The sequence below is a fragment of the Caretta caretta genome, chromosome 2 (assembly GCF_965140235.1).
Source record: "Caretta caretta isolate rCarCar2 chromosome 2, rCarCar1.hap1, whole genome shotgun sequence".
In the NCBI taxonomy this organism is placed as follows: Eukaryota; Metazoa; Chordata; order Testudines; family Cheloniidae; genus Caretta; species Caretta caretta.
Genome location: NC_134207.1, coordinates 140,375,181 through 140,403,180, shown reverse-complemented (window position 1 = coordinate 140,403,180; position 28,000 = coordinate 140,375,181). Strand labels below are relative to the sequence as shown.

Here is a 28,000-nt window from a genome sequence, read left to right as displayed (position 1 = left end):
CCAGACAAAGAAAGGCAAGTTCCTGGAAACTTACTTTCAGTAGTTGAATAGTCCTGTGGATCAAGTATTCCTGACTCCTGCAGTGATCTAATACAGGAGTCCACCAGCTCGAGACCAGTTGTGAGCTCATCCTCTATATCCTTCTGACCGTCTGTAATAAAAATTATAAAAATTGTTAAAGAATATAAAGAAAATACAAAAGAGAAAAACAATGACATAGAACCAATTAAAAATTCACAGCTAGTCAAGGGAATGGTAACATTTAAGGTCTAATTTTCAAAGGAGGCTGGAATGGGCAGGCCCAGAAAAATGCACCAACATCCATACTTTCAAACGCCATCCTTTAAAAGTAAGGTGTTTGCTATCGATAAGTATATTGAAAAATTCAGGTTTAACTACTGAGATTTTTTTCACACTGATCACAATCAGAAACTTTGTACATGACAGTCTCTTGTTCTGCAACCATTTGTGTCAACACCAATTACTGCCACTTCTCTATGGGGATAATTAATAAACAATTTTAATGAAGGCTAGCACATAAAATCCATGATTCTTCTAATTCTTTGTCCTCTTTTGGATAACATAGATATTACTGGGGAAATATACATAGATATAGAATCTGGCCAAGATATACTTTACCTTGCGTTTGCCAATGAAACTGCTCTTCTGTTGAACTGTAAAAAAAAAAAAAAAAAAAGTATAAATTAGAAAAGAAACAAATCTTTGGTAAATTACACAAAACTCCTACATTTTAGAAAAAATCGGTAGTACAGCACTACCACTCAGATTTAAACCTGCTCTGTAGGATGAAGGTGATCAAAGAATGCTAAACAATAACCTTCAAGTGTCAAATATAAAATGTGTAAATTTCCTATAAATATTTTAAATATGGATAATTTGGACAGCATTGAAATTTAAAAAAAATCTAATTCTGATCAGTTATTGACATATACAAGTTTGAATTATATATTGTGTCCTCTCTATCATTTTAAATAATTGAATTAAAACAAAAACAAACTCTTTCAAAAGACAATGCTTTGCCTTGTAACGTTTTAAAAAACCTCCTCTATAACTGCTTATAAGAGGCAAAGGTTGCTTTTAGAAATGAAGACGTCTCTTTGAAAAGATACATTTTATTTTATTTATGAATTATTGTCCTGATCCTGCACTTATGGACATACTTACTTTACTCAGACGTGGAATTTCAGTGACATCAATAGAACTGTGTATGTGAGTAAAGCTAAGCACGTAGATAAGTGTTTGTGGCATGAAAGCCTAAGAGTGGAGTATCTTTTAATTTTAATAGCATTAAAAACATTTAGGAAAAATTAAGTTTTGAACCAGGAACAGAACAGTCATGCGCAATTCAGCTGGAATTTTCAGGACCTGCAGTTATCTTTCTTTTGCCTGCATAACTCCAGCTGAAATCAATGGGAGTTTTTTGGTGTTGATCAGCAGTGGGGATTTAGCTCCGTTTAGTGTTCACGCTTAAAATCAATCAAGCTGGAAATGGTGATCATCTTTCAGACTATATAGGAATGATGGAAATTCATGAGGATATACACTAGATACCATAGGTATATTTTCTGCTGTGGAAGAAAACATGGTTCTTACGGTAAATTGAGGAATAATATATGCACTTCATAGAATCATAGAATATCAGGGTTGGAAGGAACCTCAGGAGGTCATATAATCCAACCCCCTGCTCAAAGCAGGACCAATCCCACTTCACTACTATGCAGGATCTTTCTATTCCTCCTTTACATGTCAAGAACTGTCAGAAAAGCATACACTCACTCAGTGATATGCATCGTTATGGTAATTCATAGATTTCAAGGCCAGAAGGGACCACAGCGATCAATGTGTTTGACCTGCTGCATAACGCAGGCCATAGAACATCAGTATATCTTTTAGAAAAGCATCCAGTCTTGATTTTAAAAATGTTCAGTGATGGAGAATCCACCACAAACCTTGGTAAATTGTTCCTAATTACATAGGTATAAAGATTAAACTACAATAGTCACAATTAAAAGTTTTCTTGTACCTTTATACACATCGGTAGGATATTACCAGCCTGAATGTCTATTTCCTACATCTATAATGGGGAATAGGATATTATCAGTTGCACCTGCCCATAAAAAAAAAAAACCCAAACCTTTTTAATAGATCTATGTATTTGTTCATGTGAGGTTATGAATATATACTTTTTATTGAGAACATAGATTTTAGATCCTGAATCTTTTTCCCTGTGCAAAAAAGTGCTAGGTAAGTTTCTGAATGCCTTGGATGCAAATCTTTATATCTATGTCCAGGGAGCAAACATATAAGGAAATTAAATTCAGGACCTTCCTTTTGAAGGCATTACCGTTTTTTTGGGAAAAATACTTGGGTTAGGTATTAGCTTTATTTGACAGTGACAAAACACAAGGCTGATAACGGTCTAACTTATATTAATTTAAATAATTTTAAATATGTTTATTAAACCCTGCCTGATGTTTGAAATTTACAATTAATACATTCAAAGTCATAGACTTCTGTTTTCATTTCCAACCACATGTAGACATCTAATATCTATGAATTAGGGCACATCTGAAAAGTTAGTGCATGGCAAGTTAGAGTGTAAATCTACAGCATACTAATGTGCCATGCACTAACTGTCTGTGTGGACCCTGCTGTGGTGCACTAAAAGTTCTGCACTACGGAATTTTTTTCAGTGCATGGCAGCAGGATTCACACAGTTAGTACGCATCACACTGTAGCACTGTAGATTTACATCCTAGCCAGCAACAAACAAGCACTTAATATTGATCTAGTATAGAGGGCATTCATGCCTCAAGGAATTGGCAATGTAATGCAGACACAGGGATAGGCACATGTTGAATAGGCGCCATAATGCCTGTCATTATTAGGACACAAGATGGCATCTGGCCCGTTTAGTCATGGCCAGAGATAGTACTGAGTCAGCAGTGTGCCCTTGTTGCCAAGAAGGCCAATGGCATTTTGGGATGTATAAGTAGGGGCATAGCGAGCAGATCGAGGGACGTGATCGTTCCCCTCTATTCGACATTGGTGAGGCCTCATCTGGAGTACTGTGTCCAGTTTTGGGCCCCACACTTCAAGAAGGATGTGGATAAATTGGAGAGAGTCCAGCGAAGGGCAACAAAAATGATTAGGGGTCTGGAACACATGACTTATGAGGAGAGGCTGAGGGAGCTGGGATTGTTTAGCCTGCAGAAGAGAAGAATGAGGGGGGATTTGATAGCTGTTTTCAACTACCTGAAAGGGGGTTCCAAAGAGGATGGCTCTAGACTGTTCTCAATGGTATCAGATGACAGAACGAGGAGTAATGGTCTCAAGCTGCAGTGGGGGAGGTTTAGATTGGATATTAGGAAAAACTTTTTCACTATGAGGGTGGTGAAACACTGGAATGCGTTACCTAGGGAGGTGGTAGAATCTCCTTCCTTAGAGGTTTTTAAGGTCAGGCTTGACAAAGCCCTGGCTGGGATGATTTAACTGGGAATTGGTCCTGCTTTGAGCAGGGGGTTGGACTAGATGACCTTCTGGGGTCCCTTCCAACCCTTATATTCTATGATTCTATGATTCTATTTTCAAAAATAGCCACCAGTTTGGAGTACTCACTTTTTGGTAGCCCAATCTGAAAACACCTTAAGCCTGATTTTCATTGGTGCCAAACACCCACAACTCCAAGTGATGTCAATGGGAACTGTGAGTGCTTGTCACTTCTGAAAACTAGCCCTAAAGTATTTCAAGGTACCAAAACCTGAGTTATCCAAAATAATTAGTATCAGCTGCAGCCTAATTTGAAATGAGGTAGTGGTCTTGGTCCATTTTCCACTGGACAGGTGTTCACATAATGACCATCATCATAACTGTTAATAAATAGCTAGATGGCAGTCTCAGGTCAGGGAACGAATTTCGTGTGAAGCTCGCATTACCTCTCCCCCAAATTGGTGGGCAGAGGAAGCACGCGTACAATGAAATATGTAGATAAATAGTGGACTATGGTTTCTGCGGCTTCCAATCTGGCAGTTTCATGAGTGCTAAGTTTCCAAGAAACTTTTACAAATATTAAGTATAAGGAAAAAAAGAAAAGAAAAGGAAAATATTGGTTTGGTCCACCTAATATTTTTAAATGAACACTGAAAACAAACACATTTCATTTACCGGTCTTTGATTTGTACAACACAGAACCATTTTTCTGTGCCAAGCATAAAATAATCAAAAATGAGAGGTCAAAAAAGTCGAACTCTTGTGAGAAATTGCAAAAATGTTTGCATTTTCCAGTTATGTGCAGGTTTCTCTTCATAAACACTGGAACTTTCACATGTCAAGTAGCAGATTTAATGACAAATGTCTCTCATCATAATGACATAATTTGATGAATTTGCACCATTACAAAGGATATTAATCTATTCTCAGTTTGGAAAAAAACGATGCAGCTCCACTTTTTTCTAGTTAAAGAATATACTATTTAGATTTGTCATTCAGTAAATTCTAATTTCATTGCACACAACTGGCCATTTCTTAGTTACAGTCCAGACTCCAGTCATACAATTGGATGCATTCATGCTTACCCAAACAAAATCTGATGCAATTTTAAATTGACAAATTAAAAATAAAGCATCCTTTAAATAGTATGTTCTGGCTTTTCTTTATTTTTAAATTTTCTTAAGAAAATAAAAGTTTTCCTGCCCCTGTGCTTAGAGGGATCTTTTCATCAAAGGATAAATTGACTAACATGGACACCGACCCTCCAATGAGTTCCACAAGTAAAAGGGTCTGCCTGACTAAATATAAATCATTGGAAGTGACTATATTAGTTTTTATAATTTTTATTTTATTTTTGAGGAATTTCATGTTATTTTGTTTTATCCATTCTACCCAAAGGGTGTGTGGATAGGTGGGTGGGAGGGCTGGGGCGGAGGCTGGCAGAGCAAACCCACCTAGTACTCACCCTGCAGCAGTGGCTCCTGTCCTACGTATGTGGGTCCAGTTCCCCATCCTGAGCATTGTCAGCTAATGCACCGGGTCGCAGGGCCATTCAGGCTTGGCCCAGCTGCTCCTCCATCATAAACAATGGCAGTACAGGCAGGTCAAATTTGAGTTAGTGGTGCTGCAACCTGTGTGCCAGTAGCTGCTGCCGGTTGAGTTTTTAAATTTGTTTTATACATTGGTTTTCATTTTATTTCATGTTGTTATTTCACATTTGCAAAAAACAGAACAAGCAAACAAAAAAAAACACAGGGCTGTAATTATGATTCATTTGCTATAACCTGATGCCACTGCCATTCATTTAATATTATTTCTATTTCAAGTTATTCCACTGCATTCAAGACAGCCAGTCTGTTTCATTATATTAGTATGACATGAAAAAAAATCAGATGTTGCCATTTCAGTAGACAAGAGTAATTAGTATTTAGTACATATTTATATGTTCTCTTTTTGGTGGAAGATTGTCTTTGTGCCATTGCTTCAGGCAAGTACCTAAAGAATAGGAGCGTAAATGTTCAAAAGTGACTCGTTTCAGAGTAACAGCCGTGTTAGTCTGTATTCGCAAAAAGAAAAGGAGTACTTGTGGCACCTTAGAGACTAACCAATTTATTTGAGCATGAGCTTAGTGACTCGTGATTTTTGAACACTCATCTGGACACGCCTTTAGAATGACCTGACTTTTAGACAAGAATAGTCACTTACCTGTTCTGTAACTGCTCTTCTTTGAGGTGTGTTGCACATTCCATTACACTTCGGGCCTGTGCACCGAACCCAGAGAATTTTTCCCCACAGCAGTGCCCATTAGGGCGATGCATGCACTCTCTGGATGCTAGTGGTCTCAGCTGAAGGTATAAGGTCAGAGAAGCCCTGGCCCCCTTTCACTTCCTTCACACCAGAATCCAGGAAGTATAGACTCCAACGCAGAGAGGAAGAAGGGTGGGTTGTGGAATGGACATGTGCAACACTTCTTGAAGAACAACTGCTGGAGAGCAGATAAATAACGGGGTTTTTTTCTTCTGTCAACTCCCCTTTAAATAACTCACAAGGAGTTTGGAAAGGAGAGCTTTGTAGTCCCTTGAGCAAAGATTGCAACACCACTCTCCCAAATTTGGCATCAGCTCTCAAAGCTTAAGAGATAGCATAATGACTAATGAATATATGTATTTATGAGCAAGCTGCAGCTCTGCAAATGTCATTGACGGGCACATGACCCAAGAATGCAGCTGATGCTGCTTGTGATCTTCTAGAATGTGCTAAAATCCCCTCTGGTTTAGAAAACTTAGTGATGCAGAGATATGCAGGATAAGATCCAGGATGATATTCTCTGCAAAGAGACAGGTTGTCCTTCATCCTGTCAGAGAAGGTAACAAATAGCTGAGGGGACATTCTAAATGGTTTAGTCTTGCCCAAGTACAAGGCTAATCTCCTGCAAACGTCGAAAGTATGGAACTTTTCCTCATTCCTATGAGAGTGAGGATTTGGAAAAAAGATTGTTAAATAGACAGGCTAGTTAAGGTATAAATCCAAAACCACCTTAGTCAGAAATTTGGAACAGGGTCATAAATAAACCTTGTCCTTAAAGAAGATCGTATACGAGGGAGGGGGGCAGTCTGCAACAATGCTCAAAATTCTCCTACTCTCCTGGCTACCAAGAATGTTACCATCAGGGAGAGATGCAACAATGAACCAGTAGCGATACAGTCAAAAGGCAGATCTACTAATCATGGCACGACCAAGTTTAAGTCACAAGGGAATGTAGGATCTCTCACAGGTGGAAAAAGCAAGCCTAGTCCCTTTAGAAATTACACAGTCATTGGGCTAGAAAATACAGTTTTTCCCTCTATAGGAGGATGGAAAGCAGAAATTATCACCAAGCATATCCTCAAGGGCCTTATGGGAAGTCATTTCTCCTTTGGGTGAAGTAAATAGTCCAGGATAAGCTGGGTAGAAATTTGCACTGTTGTAACCATATAGAGAAACATCTCCATTTCATCAAGTAAGAGTACCTAATAGATGGTTTTCTACTATTTAATGGTACGTCTGAACCTCTACAGAACACTTAGCCTTTTGAGGTGTCAACCACGGAGCATCCAAGCTGTCAGAGGAAGGGTGGGAGGGTGAGATGCAGCATCTGATCATGGTTCTGCGAACTTATATGGGTGACTTCAGATAGTGCTATTGGGTCATTAGTGAAGACATCAGGAGATCTGAGAAAGAATGCAGCCTCAGCTAGGCTGATGTTATCAGTATTAGTATGGCATCCTGCCTGAGCTTGCATAATATGTTTGAATCCAGGGAACAGGAGTACAGCAACTTGTCCTTCCATGTCAGAAGGAATGCATCTGAGACAGATCCTAGGCTGTGACCTTCCCAGAAAAGAATGTGTAACACTTCCCTGTTCAGTCACATAGAAAACCAATCTCTGATATTCCCCAAGTGAAGAAGATGGATTTGACGACCTCTGTCCAGAGGGACCATTCTGTGACGGTGCACCCCATAAGGCTTTATGGGAATATGCTTATGAATGTATATATGACATAACTGGAATATGTTTTATGCTACATATGCCATATAACATATCTCTGTACAGGTTATGATCTACTGAATCCAGTCATCCTATCTGTATGCATGTATCATTTTTGTATTCAAAGTTATGAATATTGGCTGTGTACTTGCTTGATTTTTAAGTAGCCTTAGTAAGGCATTTGGTCAGCTTCTTGAGAAAGGAATGTGCAAATTAAGTGCCCAGTCAAGAAGCATTTAACGGACAATGGATCTTGGAAGGCTCCAATCCACATAAAAAGTCTATATGAGGATGTGCAAGGTAGCATGTAAACCATGGCTGCTACCTGTAAGTTCTGAGTCATGCATGGGCATGTGGCTTGCCCATGTGACTCCAAAACTCCATCTTGTAGCTGTAATTCTACACGGGGGGAGGGAGGGGTATCCACCCACAAGAGAAAAGTCTATTTAAACCCCTGGGAAATCCCTCCATTTTGTCTTCAGCTGGCTAAAGAGATAGCCTCTCCACCCCCAAGGATACCTGAAAGAAACTGGAAAAAATGACAGTAACTCCAGGGGGTGTGAGTGATTGCTGGACTCAGACTAGAAGGAGATTAGTTTGTAAAAGGAAGCTTACTGGAACTCCTCTGAGGGTGAGGTTTTATCTGTATTCAGTTGTCTTACTGTATTAGGCATAGACTTGCGGATTTTATTTTGTTTTGCTTGGTAATTCACTTTGTTCTGTCTGCTATTAATTGGAACCACTTAAGTCTTACTTTCTGTATTTAATAAAATCACTTTTTACTTAATTAACCCAGACTATGTATTAATACCGGGGGGGGGGGTGCAAAGAGCTGTGCATACCTCTCTATCAGTGTTATAGAGGGTGAACAATTTATGAATTTACCCTGTATTATACAGGGTAAAACGGATTTATTTGGGGGTTTGGATCCCATTGGGAGTTGAGCATCTGAGTGTTAAAGATAGGAACACTTCTTAAGATGCTTTCAATTAAGCCTAGAGCTGTTAGGGGACATGGTTCAGACTTGGGTCTGGATTTTCAGCAGGCTAGCGAGTCTGGCTCAAACCAGGCAGTGCACTGAAGTCCCAAGCTGCCAGGGCAGGAAAGCAGGGGCAGAAGTAGTCTCGACACATCAGTTGGCAGTTCCCAAGGGGGTTTCTGTGATCCAACCCATCACACATTCATGACTCATGCTGTACTGTAAGGATTCATGGACTTGAACCCTAGTTTGCAGAGCCTGGGATAGCTTACATTCCCACAGTGCCACTGGTAGGCCTTGCAGAGCCACAGCCAGGGAGCACTGTTGAGAGTAAGTGCTGCAGGAAGTACCACCCAAGGGAGCCAGAGTGACAGTACCCTGTGGTCCTCTGATTGGCCAAACACCCTATTTAACCCAGCGTTGCCCCAGGAAGTTATCTGGGCAATCACAAAGGCTTTGATCTGCTGCTAGTCCAGACTTCAATTTGTCTCCCGGTCTCCAATCCCAGCTTGTCTCTGATCCTTAGTCTTGCCTCCTGGGTCTAGCCTGGTACTATCTCTGGTCTCTGACCCTAGCTGATCTCTAACTCCAACTCACACTTACTGAACCTGGCTCTTGTGATTTCTTTGACTCCTGCTCAGTGACTACCATCCCTGACATGCATATTCCAACCCAGCTGTGATTTACATGAATGTGCCTTACATGAATGTCCTGCTGGGATGATCCACCAGATGGTTCTGAATACCTGGGAAAGGTTTTGAGGTTCAGGGCATTTTTTGATGCAAAAAATTCTGGAGATCTATGGCTTCTTGACAAAGGCAATCTAACCTGGTCCATCCCTGTCTGTTCAATTAGAACATAGCAGCCATATTGTCCATGGCCACTTGCACAATATAGCCTTTGATTTGCAGAAGGTGAAGGTGACATGCCAGGTGAATCACTCAAAGTTCTCAAACATTTATGTGGAGAGAAAATTGTTGATCCAACCAAAGTCCCTGCCTCTGGAGGGGCAGCAGGTGAGCTCCCCATCCCAGAAATGAGACATCCAGGACCAGGGTCATGGAGGGCAAAGTCAGAGAAATTGGGACCCTTTCTCATACATTGGCAGGGTCTATACACCAATCTAGAGATGACAAGACACTTGCAGGAACATGAGTCAGCAAGTCCAGTGGATGACGAGAAGAACAATATATAAACTTCAGCCAATCTTGTATGCCTCTGACATGAAGTCTGGAATGCTGTGTCACATATGTGCAAGCTGTCTTGTCGTAGAACTCTCAAGCAATTCCTTAGTGTTGTACAAGTTGTACAACACTTGAGATCTTTGCACAGATCCAATATTCCCTAAAATCTGGCCTCAGATAAATATGCTCTCGCACAACTGGAGTTGAGAATTGTTCCTATAAATTCAATCCTCTTCACCAAAAACATCACTTACTTGTCCTTGTTGATCAATAGGCCCAGAGAATGAAAAAGGCACTGAATCTTCCCAACACTGACCTCCATTTGATGCCCAGTTCCCTCAGACCAACTAGTTGGGACACTGGTCCTTCTGAGATGTGCAGTGACCACTGCCATGCAATTTGTGAAGACAGACCGAAGGGAAGAACTGGGAATTGATAATGCACATTCACCAAAATAAACCTTTAAAGCAATCTGTGGCTTGGTTGGTTGGCCACATAGAAGTTGTGTCCTTTAATTCAAGGGATCAGTCTCTGACATCTAAGGACCCAATGATGGAGGCTAGGGTGATCACACAAAACTGTATCTTTTTATGTCTTTGTTCAAATTTTGCAGATCCAGAATGTCTCTGAGGCCTCCCTTGGTCTTTTGGAATGAGAAAATATTGAGAATAAAACCCCTTGGCCTGAGGCTGAGGAGGTCTCTCTTCTATGGCCCCTGAATATAAAACTGATGCCATTTCTTGAATGAGAACAGTTTCATGAGGTTGATCCCTGAAAAGGGACAGGAAAGGGGGGTTGAGAGGACAGCAACAAACTGCCGGGTATAACCCAATCCCAGAGTGCTTAGCATCCAATCATCAATTGTCACTTGGGTCCAAGCACCAAGGGAGTGGGCCAACCTGTTGCCAAAGGAAGGGACAGGTAACAATAGATACCAACAAGGTGGTTCGCTGGCCTCAACTCTGGTGCTAGATAGACTGCTTAGTTGCTGTGGGCAGTCTCAACAAGGCTGAAGCAGGAGAAGGAAGTAGTGGTCTCCTTCTTTGGTATGTATGATGCCTCTTCATGTGCTCAGACTGTCTTACAGAGTAAAAAGGATACCTCTTCTGAGTTTGAAGATGAAACTGCTTCTTCTTAGGAGCTGGTTATTCATGCCTAGAAATGTAAGGGCTGCCCTAGAGTATGTGTGTGTGTTGTGTTTTTCTTTTTTCTTTTCTTTTTTAGCACTTCATCCATTTTCCCAGTAAACAAAAGAAGCTCATCAAACAGAATGTCTTCAGTCATCTGCTGGACCTCCACTGGTATCCCAGCCAATTGCTACCAAGAGGAGCAATGCATTGTAATTGTGATTGCCATTGCTTGTGCTACAGATTCTGCATTATCCAAAGCAATCTGAAGGGTCTGGACACCAGACAACCCTCACTAAGCATGGCTTGATATGCTTGTTTGGCCTCATTTGGTAGTTTGTCTGTGAATTTAGACAAATTGTCCCAAATAGAAAAATCATATCTGGCTACAAGATCCTCATTGTTTGCAATTCTAAATTATAACCCCCAAGGTCAAACAAACTTTTCTACCAAACAGATCACTTTTTTATGATCATCATCATCTTTGGGGGTACACTTGGAATGCCCTTGTCTAGACTTTTTGTTGACTGTAGCCACCACCAAAGATCCTGAGGTGGCATATGAAGAAAAGTAGTATCTCCTCCCTGTTCTCTTAGCCATGAGTGGAATATATGAAGGTGTTTGCCAGAATATTTTTGTGGGCTCTTGATGGATTCATTAATTGGTTGAGCCAGTCTACCGGGCTCTGAGATGTGTATGGTATCCGCTAATTTATGTGGATTTTCCTGCACTGTTTTAACCTGGATACTAGAAAATTATCCACACTTTTAAACAGTTCCTGGTAGGTTTTACAATCACCAGGAACCAGTCATGATGATTCTGACATTTGCCTGAGCAGGACAGGACAATGATGTGTTGAATGGTGATTGTACGGCTTGTCCTGTACAGGTGGATGCCTTATGTCCTAGTCAGATGGATCTGCTATACTCAGTATCACATCCAGCACCTGACTGGTACTGAGGCTGGTCCAGGGATTGGTACTGGGCATCTTTCTATGGAGTGGAGGTAGGCCCTCCCTCTGAGAAAGTGAGAGGAGATGGCCTCTCTCCTCAGAGGGAGGGGGAATGACAATTGGAGGGGAAGAGGGTGATGGTGGAGGAACAGAGGTACACAGGGGAGGAGACTGAAAGAGAGAGATGGAGAGAAAAAGGGGGAGGGAGTAAGGTTGGCCAGAGGGACAGGAGGAGGAGGGCATCCAGAGGGACAGAGGGAAACCTGGTCTGAGAGAGACCATGAATCAGTGAAGAGATAGAGGTTGAGCAGCACAGACAGACATGCAGAAGAGGGCTCATAAGAACATAAGAATGGCCATACTGGGTCAGACCAAAGGTCCAGCCAGCCCAATATCCTGTCTACCGACAGTGGCCAATGCCAGGTGCCCCAGAGGGAGTGAACCTAACAGGTAATGATCAAGTGATCTCTCTTCTGCCATCCATCTCCACAGAGGCTGAGGACACCATTCCTTAACCCATCCTGGCTAACAGCCATTAATGGACTTAACCTCCATGAATTTATCCAGTTCTCTTTTAAACCCTTTACTTTAAGGCTCCTTTACTTTAAGGCTGGCTAGTCAAGTCAGTCCATGTTTGGTGGCATCTTTCTAAGCATCCGTTCCTGTTTGTTCCTGAGCGTCAGCTCTGGGCATGTCCTATCATTGATTTATGTGGTCCCGGAGATATGGAACAGGGGAACCAAAAGCCTTTCAGATCCCATGGCTCTGGTCTAACGTACGCCTCCATCAAGCAAGCACCACTGGAGTTGAGTCCATCCCTTCAGGAAGTCATGAAAGGCACCTGAGGCTCAAAGACTGACTTGGGCATTACACAGTACCCAGTAAGCTATTGGGGGAAAGAGGAACCTTGAACTGCAAAAAACCAAACTATAAGATAATAGGCTGTGCATACAGAGATAGATAGATAGATAGATAGATAGATAGATAGATAGATAGATAGATAGATGGTTGTATTTAGTTAAGTACACTTAATAGTAAGTTATAGTGTGTGTATGAGTGTGTACATATACATTTTCAAACCATTACACTTTTTTATTATATATATTCTTCATGTATTTAATGTTATTGTAGATAGGTGGAATCCAGTTCCATTTGTTCTGGTTTAAATAAAATCCCCATAATGTTTTTTTTTTTTTTGACAACCAGTGGTATTATCTTTGGTGCCATTAAATAACCTTTTATCAGTGTAACATCCACCCAGGTCTCACGTGCTGCGTAAATTATACCACCTCAGTGACAGACCATTACTAAATCTTGGTCAGTCTTTTTTGAATGGGGTGACCCTCAGATGTATTTCAAATTATAACACAATAACCCTACTCAGAGAGGTCTGTTTACACCTGGAAGTGACTGGAATAGACAAACCACTGGAAAAGCTGTTCAAGACACTGAAGGCATGCCTCGGGGGTTCCAATATAGCCATTGATAAGGCACCAGATCCCAGTTAAAAAGCACCCTATAGTATTCTGTCTATAGTTCTACTCCTATAAGACCGTCAGTGCCAAGATCACAATCTCCATGAGGATGGTGAATGTGAACCTCATGATCTTCTATAATAAAATCTGTACATATAAGATCTTACCTCCAACTCCAAAGAGGAGTAGGAGTAATCTGATCACCACTGAGGTGCAGTCCTGGGTGGTGCTTAAGGGATCAGAGATTTGGACCAGTTTCCAGTGCTGGTACTGGGAGAAGCATCGGGGGCTTTCCCACTGACGGTATCACACATCTGCTCTGGAGAGGCATCAAAATCTTCTTAGGAGTTATTAGTACCAATGGCTGATGCAGCAAAATTGGTGCTGAGTAAGCCACAGCTGTAGACATAGAAAGTACCAGTCCTTGCACTGAAGAAGCAGAGGGGTGGTGAAACATCTACCTTTTGAAGTAGTGGTGAGTCTGGCATCAAGATGCAGAAGAGGTCCTTGTCCTCTGCATATGCCTGTAGTGTCATCAGTACCAAGAGTGTCAGATGGATAGCAGCATTCAAGGAAAAACTTGAGGCTTTGGCAGGCCCAGGCAATGGAGTTGGTCTCAGAAAATACAAAAGCTGGTGCCTGAGTCAATGACTCTTCACTGAGAGTCAAAGTAGTAACAGTGGTAATAAGGACTGCCTAACCTCAGTATTCGATTTACTCCTGGAAGATTCTGCAGGAGATCAAGCCTTCTTTGAGGAAGACTTCCTAGGCTTTGAAGACTGTGCTATGTCAGATGACGTCTGCCTTTTCGATGGTACCGGGGAGGGAGAATGATGCCTTTTCCTGGGATCCTTCTTATGAAGGGAATCTGCAATGTCTGGAGATGCACTCCTGGATGAGTGGTGAACACACAGCAGTGAACCGAATAGCTGTGCTACGATAAGGGGCACAGCACAGACTCAATAAGGAAGCACTGGAGCCTTACCTCTCTTGACTTCTGGGTTCTGTGTTTGAAAACACTGCAGATATGGCACTTATCCCTGACGTGACCCTCCCTTGGGCACTTTAGGCAGTGGCAATGAGGATCACTAACTGACATAGATTTCCTACAGCCAGAACAGAGCTTAAATCCCAAGGATTTATGCTTGGGCAAACCCTGGTACCAGGCATCAAGGACTCCAGGAACAAATAAAAATCCCCAAACCCCCAAAGTAAAAATCAAAAAAATTACAAACAAGTACCACTCAACTACACACTATAACTGACACTCTCAACTAATTACAAAGTTTTGATAAATTCTGAGAGAAAAAGGAAGAGTTGTGTGGCAAGACACAAAACCCATTCCAACTACCAACCATGGGCAGTGAGAAGGAACTTTAGGGGAGTCAGGGTGGCTCCACCTTTTATATTTTTGGCTGGGAGAATGAGTTTGTGGAGGGCACATGTGCTGCCTGGACGGGCACCACTATGGGAAAACATATCTGACTTTAGTACACAGGGCATGCACGCACCTGAAGAAGAATGGAATGTGCAATTGCTCAGAGAAGCAGCACTGAGCATCCACCCTCTGAAAATAGGCTCAACTTAAGATACTTCAAGTTGGGCACTCAAAATTGAAGGCACTCAAAATGACCTCCTGGTGTCCTGTCTTAATGCAAACCTAAAGAACATAATTTTTGGTATAGATATACGACTCCTTACATATTATCCATACATACATTTCACAATGATTATTGTGAGCAGTGGGCTACAGGCTCTTGGTAGAGACCTCACATGCCACCCTTTGGTGAATTAGTATACAGATCTTATCTGATCTGACCTAGGGAATCCCTGTAAAACTTTATGCACTCCCTGTGTTCTCTGCCAGTTGGCACCAAGGGGACCCTGAGTCACAGGAGAATTTTGTATTTTACTTTTTTATTAATTATTGTTATTATTATTATTATTTGTAGTTTGGTAGCACTTAGGTGCCCCAGTCATGTGCATAATAGAAAGATGGTCTCTCCCACATCTTACAGTCTGAGTATAATTTTAATTATCTTCTTCCTCCCCATTCTACCTTCCAGCCCCATCAACATTTAATGAAGTGTTTTGTTTTGTTTTATTTTCCTCCTTTTAAAATGTTAGGGGCCATAGCTGCAAAGGAACCAAAACTATAGTGTCTCCTATGTGACTTCTGCAGTCCTCTTCCTCCCCTCACTTTCAATATTTAAGAAACTGAATTGGGAGCCATAAGCCTTCTTCCCGTTCAAGTCTCTAAAGTAAAACTTAACTGAAACATTGCAAGGTATTTCTGGAGCATAGCATCTGAGCTGGGAGGTGAAGTGGTGTTCTCCCTTTGAAATCTTATAGCTAGCACTACTGCTAAATTTTATGACCTACATCCTGGCCTGAATCCCTAGTAAGCCCAACACAGATAGGAAGGTGCGGGCAAAGATGACTCTAAGATACCTGTACATACCCTCATTCTGAAGCCAGCAGGGGACCACGTCACTTCCTGGTGAAAAATTGAGCAATCTCATGTTGCTCATTCCAGCAGCCAGGAACCATCCAGATGCAGTGATATCCTGCCCATGCCCCCTTTTGCTCCATAAAATCCACTATACAGAGGAAGGGGATCTGGGAGGAAACTGGAATAGTAGCTGACATACAAGGATTCTCCTGGACTGGTTGAATTGTGAATTCATTATCCATATAAAGGAGCCTTATTGGGGCCAAGAACTATCTTAATTAGATAAATTATTTGTCACTTATTTGATCAGTTCTACACAATATGAAGATCAGAACTGTAATGTGTATACTATCTCACGCTAACTGCTTGCAATTTATTTATATGGCTTTTCTTTTTCAATGATTAAACCAAAAAAATGTAAGTCCAGAAAAAGAATAGCTTCATTATCAAAGTAGGAACATAGTTTTTGTTTCTAAAGATACCTGAAGCTTCCTGATTCATCTTGTAACGTTAGATCCAACATGAATATTAACAAAATATATGTTTGTAGTTATTGAAATAACCAGTAGTAACTGCCTGCAGCTCTTCTCTATCAGCTTTCAGCTTAAAAGCATAATTTCTGGAAGTAAAAGCTCTAGGAGTCGGTACATCAAAAATGATGTAAAAAATTTCAGCACCAAATGGGAAGAATCTGTGCTGAAACCTACTTTCTAGAAGTATGTCCCATACTGTATCAAATGATGCACTTTTCTGAGAAACAGAATTTAATATAGTGAATTAAATATATTGTCCCTTTTGGGTACAAATAACAAAAGATCTACATATACTAGGAAACCCTCCAATAAAGATTTCTTCCCCCTTCCCCAACAAGCATGAGTAAAGGAAAATTTCTGTTGAAAATGCAATATCTGATCTTTGCTGAATTCAGTGATGTGGACATTGCATGGATGCAGAAATTGAAAGCATCAAGTAGTAACAAATATTTATCTGTTCATGGGGGTTTATATTTGTCCTTGCATTCTATGAGGGAAAAAGAAGAATACAGCATACTAAAAGTAACATTCATATTGGGGAACATCATTACATAAACAGGCTATTCAGAAAAGTGTACCGGTACAGGAACTCCTCACTTAATGTTGTAGTTATGTTCCTGGAAAATGCGATTTTAAGATTTTAAGCGGAATGATGTTAAGGAAATCCAATTTCGCCATGAGAATGAATGTAAATAGGGGGGTTAGGTTCCAGGGATTTTTTTTTTTTTGCCAGACAAAAGACTATATATATCACACACACAGTATAAGTTTTAAACAAACAATTTAACACTGGTACACAGCGATGATGATTGCGAATCTAGGTCGAGGTGGTGAAGTCAGAGGGTGGGATATTTCCCAGAGGATGCCTTACTGTAAATGATGAACTAGCAATTGGCTGAGCCCTCAAGGGTCAACTCGTTGTTAATGTAGCCTCACACTCTACAAGGCAGCACGAATGGAGGGAGGGAAGACAGCATGGCAGACAGAGACAGAGACACACATCCCATGTGTGAGAGAGAGAGATGCACATTTCCCCTTTCAGTACACTGACACTACTCTTAAGTACACTACCTTGTTAAGTTAATCAGCAAGCTAAGACCACAGCAGCTGCTGCCAGGAAGCTCCCTCCATCCTGAGCCCTGTTGTGTGTCCCCCCTGCTCTATGGAGATGGGGTAAGCGGGGTGCAGAAGCAGGGGGGAGTGGGACACCCTGACATTAGCCCCCCTCTCCTCCAACCCCCCACCCCCTCCCAGCAAGCAGGAGGCTCTGGAGAGCAGCTCCAAGGCAGAGGGCAGGAGCAGCACATGGCCGTGGGGGGAGGGACAGCTGAACAGCAGGCAACTGATAGCCTGCTGGGCGGCTGCCACACAGGGAACTTAGGGGAGCAGGGAGCTGATGGGGGACTGCCAGCCCACCCTGGTTCCAAGCCCCCACCAGCTGGCTCCAACAGGCTGCTCTTCTTGCAAGCAGTAGACAAAGCAGGCGGCTGCTAAATGACGTTATAAGGGAGCATTGCGCAACTTTAAATGAGCATGTTCCCTAATTGATCAGCAACGTAACAACGAAACAACGTTAACCGGGACAACGTTAAGTGAGGAGTTACTGCAATGTGTGGAAAGCTCAGATGCACAACAAGGATTGTAGAAATGCTAAGATCCCATTATCAGAAAAGCCTGAGTCTGTATAGCAATCTACCTAAATCAAGCTTATTACTTTTCAGGCTTGGCATACACAACCACATTTTGAACTTCATCACAGCTATAAATAAGTAAAAAATTGATCCTTTGGAAGCTATGTATGCTTGAAGTCCAGAAAAGAATACAAATGAAGAGGACCTTAAAGCAGAGTCCCCATTCAGGAGGAGTCAGAAGGTACACAGGAACTGCCACATTGGATCAGACCATAAGTCCATGTATGCCATTATCCTGTCCCCATTAGTGACTAGTAGCAAAAATTTCAGACTAAAGGTATAAAATCCACACATCAGTCAACTACGGAAACAGGGGGGAAGCCTCTTCCTAACCGCAGTTAGTAGTTGGTTGATGCCCTGCAGTATGTGTTAACTCCACTTGTAATTAGTTTTTACCTTATCTAACTAAATTGTGAATATTCTCATTATCCATATAAATGTCTACGCAGGCAACCGTATCTTCCTCTCCTCTTCTCCAAGATGTTTCTTATCAACACATAAAGTCAGACAGTCACCTTAATATTATGTCAAATGAGTGAAATTACTTTTAAAAAGGGAAGAAGGAGGATCCTGGGAACTACAGGCCAGTCAGCCTCACCTCAGTCCCCGGAAAAATCATGGAGCAGGTCCTCAAAGAATCAATCCTGAAGCACTTACATGAGAGGAAAGGGATCAGGAACAGTCAGCATGGATTCACCAAGGGAAGGTCATGCCTGACTAATCTAATCGCCTTTTATGATGAGATTACTGGTTCTGTGGATGAAGGGAAAGCAGTGGATGTATTGTTTCTTGACTTTAGCAAAGCTTTTGACACGGTCTCCCACAGTATTCTTGTCAGCAAGTTAAGGAAGTATGGGCTGGAAGAATGCACTATAAGGTGGGTAGAAAGCTCGCTAGATTGTCGGGCTCAACGGGTAGTTATCAATGGCTCCATGTCTAGTTGGCAGCCAGTATCAAGTGGAGTGCCCCAAGGGTCGGTCCTGGGGCCGGTTTTGTTCAATATCTTCATAAATGATCTGGAGGATGGTGTGGATTGCACTCTCAGCAAATTTGCGGATGATACTAAACTGGGAGGAGTGATAGATACGCTGGAGGGGAGGGATAGGATACAGAAGGACCTAGACAAATTGGAGGATTGGGCCAAAAGAAATCTGATGAGGTTCAATGAGGATAAGTGCAGGGTCCTGCACTTAGGACGGAAGAACCCAATGCACAGCTACAGACTAGGGACCGAATGGCTAGGCAGCAGTTCTGCGGAAAAGGACCTAGGGGTGACAGTGGACGAGAAGCTGGATATGAGTCAGCAGTGTGCCCTTGTTGCCAAGAAGGCCAATGGCATTTTGGGATGTATCAGTAGGGGCATAGCGAGCAGATCGAGGGACGTGATCGTTCCCCTCTATTCGACATTGGTGAGGCCTCATCTGGAGTACTGTGTCCAGTTTTGGGCCCCACACTTCAAGAAGGATGTGGATAAATTGGAGAGAGTCCAGCGAAGGGCAACAAAAATGATTAGGGGTCTGGAACACATGAGTTATGAGGAGAGGCTGAGGGAGCTGGGATTGTTTAGCCTGCAGAAGAGAAGAATGAGGGGGGATTTGATAGCTGCCTTCAACTACCTGAAAGGGGGTTCCAAAGAGGATGGCTCTAGACTGTTCTCAATGGTATCAGATGACAGAACGAGGAGTAATGGTCTCAAGTTGCAGTGGGGGAGGTTTAGATTGGATATTAGGAAAAACTTTTTCACTAAGAGGGTGGTGAAACACTGGAATGCGTTACCTAGGGAGGTGGTAGAATCTCCTTCCTTAGAGGTTTTTAAGGTCAGGCTTGACAAAGCCCTGGCTGGGATGATTTAACTGGGAATTGGTCCTGATTCGAGCAGGGGGTTGGACTAGATGACCTTCTGGGGTCCCTTCCAACCCTTATATTCTATGATTCTATGATTCTATGATTCTAAGGTCATGCCTGACTAATCTAATCGCCTTCTATGATGAGATTACTGGTATTGTGGATGAAGGGAAAGCAGTGGATGTATTGTTTCTTGACTTTAGCAAAGCTTTTGAAATGGTCTCCCACAGTATTCTTGTCAGCAAGTTAAAGAAGTATGGGCTGGATGAATGCACTATAAGGTGGGTAGAAAGTTGGCTAGATTGTCGGGCTCAATGGGGAGTGATCAATGGCTCCATGTCTAGTTGGCAGCCGGTGTCAAGTGGAGTGCCCCAGGGTTTGGTCCTGGGGCCGGTTTTGTTCAATATCTTCATAAATGATCTGGAGGATGTTGTGGATTGCACTCTCAGCAAATTTGCGGATGATACTAAACTAGGAGGAGTGGTAGATACGCTGGAGGGCAGGGATAGGATACAGAGAGACCTAGACAAATTGGAGGATTGGGCCAAAAGAAATCTGATGAGGTTCAATGAGGATAAGTGCAGGGTCCTGCACTTAGGACGGAAGAACCCAATGCACTGCTACAGACTAGGGACCGAATGGCTAGGCAGGAGTTCTGCGGAAAAGGACCTAGGGGTGACAGTGGACGAGAAGCTGGATATGAGTCAACAGTGTGCCCTTGTTGCCAAGAAGGCCAATGACATTTTGGGATGTATAAGTAGGGGCATAGCCAGCAGATCGAGGGACGTGATCGTTCCCCTCTATTCGACATCGGTGAGGCCTCATCTGGAGTACTGTGTCCAGTTTTGGGCCCCACACTATAAGAAGGATGTGGATAAACTGGAGATAGTCCAGCGAAGGGCAACAAAAATGATTAGGGGTCTGGAACACATGACTTATGAGGAGAGGCTGAGGGAACTGGGATTGTTTAGTCTGCAGAAGAGAAGAATGAGGGGGGATTTGATAGCTGCTTTCAACTACCTGAGAGATGGTTCCAGAGAGGATGGTTCTAGACTATTCTCAGTGGTAGAAGAGGACAGGACAAGGAGTAATGGTCTCAAGTTGCAGTGGGGGAGGTTTAGGTTGGATATTAGGAAAAACTTTTTCACTAGAAGGGTGGTGAAACACTGGAATGCGTTACCTAGGGAGGTGGTAGAATCTCCTTCCTTAGAAGTTTTTAAGGTGAGGCTTGACAAAGCCCTGGCTGGGATGATTTAATTGGGGATTGGTCCTGCTTTGAGCAGGGGGTTGGACTAGATGACCTCCTGAGGTCCCTTCCAACCCTGATATTCTATGATTCTATGATTCTAAATGCTTTTGCAGATATTCTGCCTGCAAAATAATGTATAAATCAGAGGTGGGCAAACTATGGCCTGGGGGCTGCATCCGGCCATCCAGACATTTTAATCCAGCCCTCAAGCTTCCACCGGAGAGTGTGGTCTGGGACTTGCTCCAGCTGGGGAATGGGGTCAGGGGCTTGCCCCACTCCAAGCGGCTCCTGGAAGCAGCGGCATTCCCCCCCACCCGGCTCCTATATGTAGGGGCAGCCAGGGGGCTCTGCATGCTGCCCCAGCCCCAAGCACTGCCCCCGCAGCTCCCATTGGCTGGGAACCGTAGCCAATGTGAGCTGTAGGGGCAGCGCCTGCAGACAGGGCAGCATGCAGAGCCGCCTGGTCGCCCCTCCGTGTAGGGGCTGCAGGGAAGACATGCCATTGCTTCTGGGTGCTGCTTGAGGTAAGCACCACCTGGAGCCTGCACCCCTGACACCCTCCCATACCCCAACCCCCTGCCCCAGCCCTGATACCCCTCCCATCCTCCGAACCCCTCAGTCCCAGCCCAGAGTACCCTCCCGCACCCTGAACTCCTCATTTCTGGCCCCACCCCCGAGCCTGCACCCCCAGCCGGAGCGCTCACTCCCTCACGCACCCCAGCCACTAATTTTGAGAGCATTCATGGCCAGCCATACAATTTCCATACCTAGATATGATCCTCGGGCCAAAACGTTTGCCCACACCTGGTATAAATGCATGTTTCTTATGTGACATCATTGAACAAGCATCAATTTAAGAGTGCCATGTACCTATGTATGTAAATCTGTAACAGCCTCTTCCCACAGATAAAGTGATACCAGGGCTTTGTTGGCTGCCTATAAGTTAATTACTTATATGGGTATTTTCAAAGGTTGGTGCTGTACTGAGGTATGAGGCATGGATCTTTGGACACCATTAGAACAGCCAACACACAAGATTTGGGACTAGCACAGGTAGTGGGGAGATAAAGAGAATGGTGGAAGAGGCCCGGACTTTGACACCATAGTTACAGAAATGACCTCCTCTCTCTCCTCTTCAAGGATGAGATGCTGAGCAAACACTCAAGAAGCCAGTGCAAAGCAGAGATAATGACAGGATACAAGAATTGTTGCATGGACTTGAGTATCTAGCCACACCAACCTCTAACACTATCTCTATATCACAGACAGTTACAATACTTGTGGAATATCTATGTTTCCTATTTTTATAGGCTGCATTGCCTATCTCTGTCCCACTCAGAGGGATGTCTATTGCCACCTGTGATGCCTTGTGCAAATGGGAAGTTCTCCATACAAACAGTTCCTGCAAAATTTCATATTGGGTCTGTCTATCTATAGGGAAAATAATTTGTCCTGTAATCCGTTTGGGATGCTACCTAGGCCTGAAGAGGCAGCAAACTTGATGATCCTTTGAAAGAATTCAGTGGAAAAGATGCCAACTTCAGTCTGGCCCCTGACTAATTTGGAGAAGGCATTTCTTCTTTTCGCCTCTCTGGCTCTCCCTTCAGTTTATCATATGGTTGCTGGATGGTTTCAGGGGCAACTCAGTAACTCTGTATGTCCTGTGCTTCAAGGCTTGCAGATCCTGTTATAGGAGGGAAAGGACCTGTTCTTCTCTGAACTTTGGACCCCATTGCCTGTTCTCTCCTTTCCCTGAGAATGATTTGGTTAGACAGAATTTTTTTTTAATTTCAATGAATAACATCAATGTTTATTTTTCAGTTTGTTTTTAGATTTTTAGCTATTTAAATTTTCACAGTTGCACAAAAGTATGGGTTTTAAGCTTTTTTTTTTTTACAATTTTTATCTATTTAAATTTTCACAATTGTGGGAAGTTACAGAGCAGAAAGATGACAGATGATGTTGAGATTCAGAAAGTTTAAGCTTTATAACTGTTAAAACACAACATCCATTTTATGCCAAAATATTCAAAGTAAATATTTTTAAACCAAACTATACTTAGTTCTCAAGAAGCATTTTTCCTACTTTGCCTGTTTGTATTTTTTTATTATTATTGACAGTGTGTGTATGGTGAAATCAACATTTACTGATAAAATCACCAATTACCAATAAAAATCTAATCCTTCCAAGCTTACTTATGATGTATAGATCCAACAAAGTTAGATGCTATACCCATACTTCCCTAATACTGCCCTCTTTATCTTTAGCCCTCCAGTTATTAAATCTTGGTGCAACTGTTAACCCTTCCAACAATCTTCCCCTGGTCACTCCCAGACCCTACCTTTATTCTGATTCTCTTCTTTCTTCCCTATAACAGCCCGGGAAACACACTGTAAATATTGTCTATTTCTCTCTCACTCAAATATACAGTGGGAAGTGGGGAAAGAGGCATACTCCACACGCTGTCAGTTTTATGGGTTCACAGACTGCAAAGCTGTCAAAGCAGGCCTGCCTTTTTAGCACCTTAACCTGTGTCTCTGGGTTTAATCATACTTCTGACTTGACTGACTTCAGAATACTTGAAGCAGCCTTTGAGCATTGCAGTCCCTTCTGAAAACCTGGGCAGTTGGTGCTTGGGCACTTATCCCCAGCATTGAATACTTCTGCCCTTTTGAAGCATTATGATAAATTAGACAGGAGCAAACACCAGTTTTGAAAAACCTCTAGGTGCTCAGTTCCTTAATGATCCCCTGGTTAGGTGCCCAAACTTTTCAACAGTTTGGCCACTGTGTATATGTACTTAAAAACACATGGATAAATGGAAATGTTATGCATTTAAATTGTTCCTATCATTTCTCAGTGACAAGCTCTGATAAATATCTTCTTCATTTCAACAGCAAAGGGTATGTCTACACTTGGAACTGGGGCTGTGACTCCCCACTTAAGCAGACATACTCAGGCTTGTTCTCATTGAGCTAGCATGCTAAAATAATAGAGTAGCTGAAGTAGCAGGAGCAGAGGCTCAGGTATGTACCCAAGTACGTACCCAGGAGGTCTGGGCATGTTTGCACTTGGGGTGGCTAGCCCTTCCTCCCACCTGCCCTGTCCATAGTTACACTGCTATTTTTGGCATGCTAGCTCAATGAAAGCTAGTGCAAGTAGGTCTTCTCAAGCTGGGAATCACACCCCTACCACCAAGTGTACATGTAACCCACACACCTCCTGGATGTGGTGCTCTGTCCCCTCTAGTGGCACCGAGATCACTTCAAGATTAACAAGTCTGCTCTCCAGCCTTAGCTAAGGGCCATGTGGCTTTTAGCTCATCCAATAGAGGCTCATGCATTTAACTCCAGAGCTTCCCAGGTTCAATCCTGCCCACCGATGACTGGGGTCTGCCAGTGTTACATACACATACCCAATGAGTGTTCCATCAGAAATTATTTTCTTTCAGAACTGAAATACACACCATAAAAAATGTAACAGGTGAGTACCTTATAATACACTTACTCAGTGTGCTATTTCCAACAGCACTAAAAATGGCACTGTCTAAAATATATACCATATCATAAAACTCTGTTATGGTGTTGTCTCTTTCTAGACCATCATTTTCTTTCTATCAGTTTTCCATTTACTTCAGAATCACTATGAGGAACATTTAAGAAATACACATGTGATTTAAATTTATCAGTGACATCTACTATTAGTGTCAATACATAAACCACTACTTTGTAGAAAACTGTATATTTAATTTATCACAATGTACTTTCACAGTAAAATATAGGATAAATATGTCCATATTATTCTGTATGACATCTATTGTAGTTAGCCAGGGATAGCACATTCTTAAGACTGTACAATAAGGAGAAATTATGTTATTTTTCATTATTTAGTTTAGTGTGATTTTGTGAAGTTTTATACAAAACAGTATTATACAGTATCTATCCATGTAATTTTACAAAAAAACATAGCAGTACACAATCTTCTCCATTGTTTCTGTAATTGAATCACAAGGAAATAGCTAGACAGGCAAGTACTGTCTCACTCATTTTTAACCTGCTGTGTTGGATATCCACAGTTTATGGAATGTGGAAGAAAAAGACCCACCGAATGTTTCAGGAATAGTGAGTGGATAGAGAAACTCTGGGGTCTTCTGCCTAAAGCAACTTCCAACCACCAGGCTTTACTTTACTTTTAAAATATTGAAGCATTTTAGGGGCCCATTAACAAGGGAAGGGAAATAAGAACAGGAAAAAAAGGGAGTGACTGTGAAAAAATATATAGACAAAGACATCAGTCACCAAAAAGAAGGCTGAAGCCTTGTTTTGCCCTTCTGAGGTATTTGATGTCTAATTAAAAACAACTACGTCATATCCCTGACTGCAATAACCACCTCTCTGGGGATTGGTACAGCAACTGCTTTTAAATATTTAATAAAATTATCAGGTATTAAATAACTCAGCAACAACAGCAGGAAATATTTCTGAAATTCTAACTCCTAAACCGCAGATCAGATCTCGGATAAACACTAAAAGGTAAGTCAGAAAGCAACACCAAACTGAATCAGTATACTAAATATGATTTTGTGTCTTTTTGAATCCAGCTGTGAATCTCCAACTGACTTTTTACAATCTCTCCCAATTATATCTCTGCAGTCTTTTAGGTGCCAGAATACACAATTTTTGTCCTGGTTCTTAATTCCAACTTTTGCTGGAAAAGACAATGATGGCTTTGTGTTTTTTCTTTTTTTGAGAGAGAGAGAGAGAGATTTCTGATTTAATAATAAATTTCCCTTTAACTGCAGGCTTGCATATCAGGGGACAAGAGATTTCCCTAATTTTATAGTCAAGTTCTCTTTCTTCTTTAGGTTTTCTGCAAAATACAAAATCCCTGTCTCCTACAGCCAATAGCAATGGAAACATAGTATTTCCTAGGACAGAATCTTGTATCTGTGCTATAAATATTTCTAATTTTCCTTCCTGATGAGGCTGAATGATTTTGATTACAAACCCTCCAAAAGGGTTCTGAGTTGTGCGTGTCTTCCTCTGCATAGAGACCTTTCAAATTTTTCTAGCACTTTGCATGAATACCAAGTTTTCAAGTATAGCTACTTATGCAGAAACACTTCTGCTATTATGAAAAGATGTCATATGTATGTCAGACACACATCCCTTTATTTAAGGGCTATTTTTAAGTGCTCCATATATTGTTCAGTCCTGTCTATACACAGGCTTCCAATGAAGTTCACTCTCAACTATAATTGTTCTATTATTTTCCCTTATTTAAATGTCATTTAGAGCTGAAATGTCAGATTGCTAAAGATACTGGAGGATGACATTCCTAATTTAACCACAGAACAGGTATCACATGGCCAGTGGCACTTCTCCTTCTTCTTTATTTGTAGGAACCTAGTCAAGGACCCCAACCCCACTGTGTTAGACACTGTACAGGCATAGAACAAAAAGCCAGTCCCTGCCCCAAAGAATAAGCTTTACCACATTGCTCCACTTTTGTACACCCCAGAATCAAAGGACCATTTAGTCTCCATCTCCTTTCCATCCTCTGCTGGGAGTGCTAATAAGATTACCAATTGTAATGATGGATTGTGACACAAACCTCTGATCAACTGAACTGAGGTCACCAACTCATTTCACATAGGTTAAAAAACAACCATCAAATGGAGTTATCTTTCAATCACTAAGGATCTGGTTTGGAATCTAACTAGTCATCTACAGCTGAATTCTATCATTAGCCCCAAAGCCATCTAGTTCCCTCAACTGTTCTAATTTTGCAAATACCGTAGGCTGCACACAGGGAGGGCCAAATCCAGCCTATGCCTCCATCATCACGGAGAGTCCTCTGGCAGTAGAATTGGTGCAATTCTGCTGTGCAAAGAGGGAGAATTTGGAGGATAAGCCACAGGAGATACTCACTGTACCCATCATCAGTGCAGTAACTTTACAGATGCCTCACCAACACTGGCTCCCCAGGATAGGAGCTGAATGACTGCCTGTTTGTAAGAGCAGGACTTTGAGGGATCCCAACAGCCATAAGTAGAGAAGGAAAAGGAAAATAATGATCAGAGTTGAACAAAAATTTTCAGTCGAAAGTTTTTTTTGGCAAAAAATGCAGGATCAGCAACACTGAAATGTTTTGCAAATTCATGTCAGTTTTGCCAAATTGTTTCAGTCATGCAATAAAAAAATAAAAATAAAAAATCCCAAACATTCTCAAAAATCAGGACATCTGTACAGATAACACATTAGATGTTCTTTAAAATGTTAACTCACCACTAATATGCTAGCTTCTCCAGTTTCCAACAACACCACTTATGATTTTAGATGTGCCAAATGAGTTGGCTTTCAAAACCCAGACTTGAGTCACAGAATCTGTGAACTGGGGCATATTTACATTTTTTTCCGCTGCAGTATACTAGTTTGGATACTGGTGGCATATCCCATTTATTCAGCACCAGTGACATGTCTGATATTAGGGCACTTCAGATTTAAGTAGTGCAGTGCAATATTTATGTTACACTAGCCAGCAAATTGTGAGTATTATACACATAACATACTGTAATATTTCTAGCAGGGATGTTCAAACTTTGGAGCAAGGAGAGACAAACTAGCAACATGCTAGAAGGGTCATGCTAAGAATGAAATTTCACCTCCAGTTCATCAGTCTATGAGAGGTTTACCCTTCCAGCCCCATTCAAATCCTTAACATAGGACCTATATGAAGTGCCTTGTGTTGGCAATGAGGTAAATTTTACCCTACATTTGCATACATATTTATATCAATATTTAAAACTATTATATTTGTACTGGTAATTTCCTTGATAGAGGATTAGAAAATGCTTCTTTTGTTGTGGTCTCTGGGAGACGAAGAGGAAGGAACTGCAATGGATCAGCTTTGTCCTCAGTCCCCAGCTACAGAGGAACATCCACTGTGGGCTGAACATGGGGACTTGGCTAACCAG

The 28,000-nt window shown here is 41.9% G+C and overlaps 1 protein-coding gene across 9 annotated transcripts in view; it reads right to left on the bottom strand.

The window, feature by feature from the left end:
• The window catches only part of CTNND2 (catenin delta 2), a 1,183,649-nt gene that overhangs the window by 511,894 nt on the left and 643,755 nt on the right, over positions 1 to 28,000 (bottom strand). For all 9 annotated transcript variants that reach the window (XM_048839596.2, XM_048839594.2, XM_048839597.2 and 6 more), the window contains 2 exons: positions 640 to 674; positions 35 to 151 (listed from right to left, as the gene is read on the bottom strand). In XM_048839596.2, the coding sequence (XP_048695553.2) occupies positions 35 to 151; positions 640 to 674 (152 nt within the window). The remainder of the gene's footprint in view (positions 1 to 34; positions 152 to 639; positions 675 to 28,000) is intronic.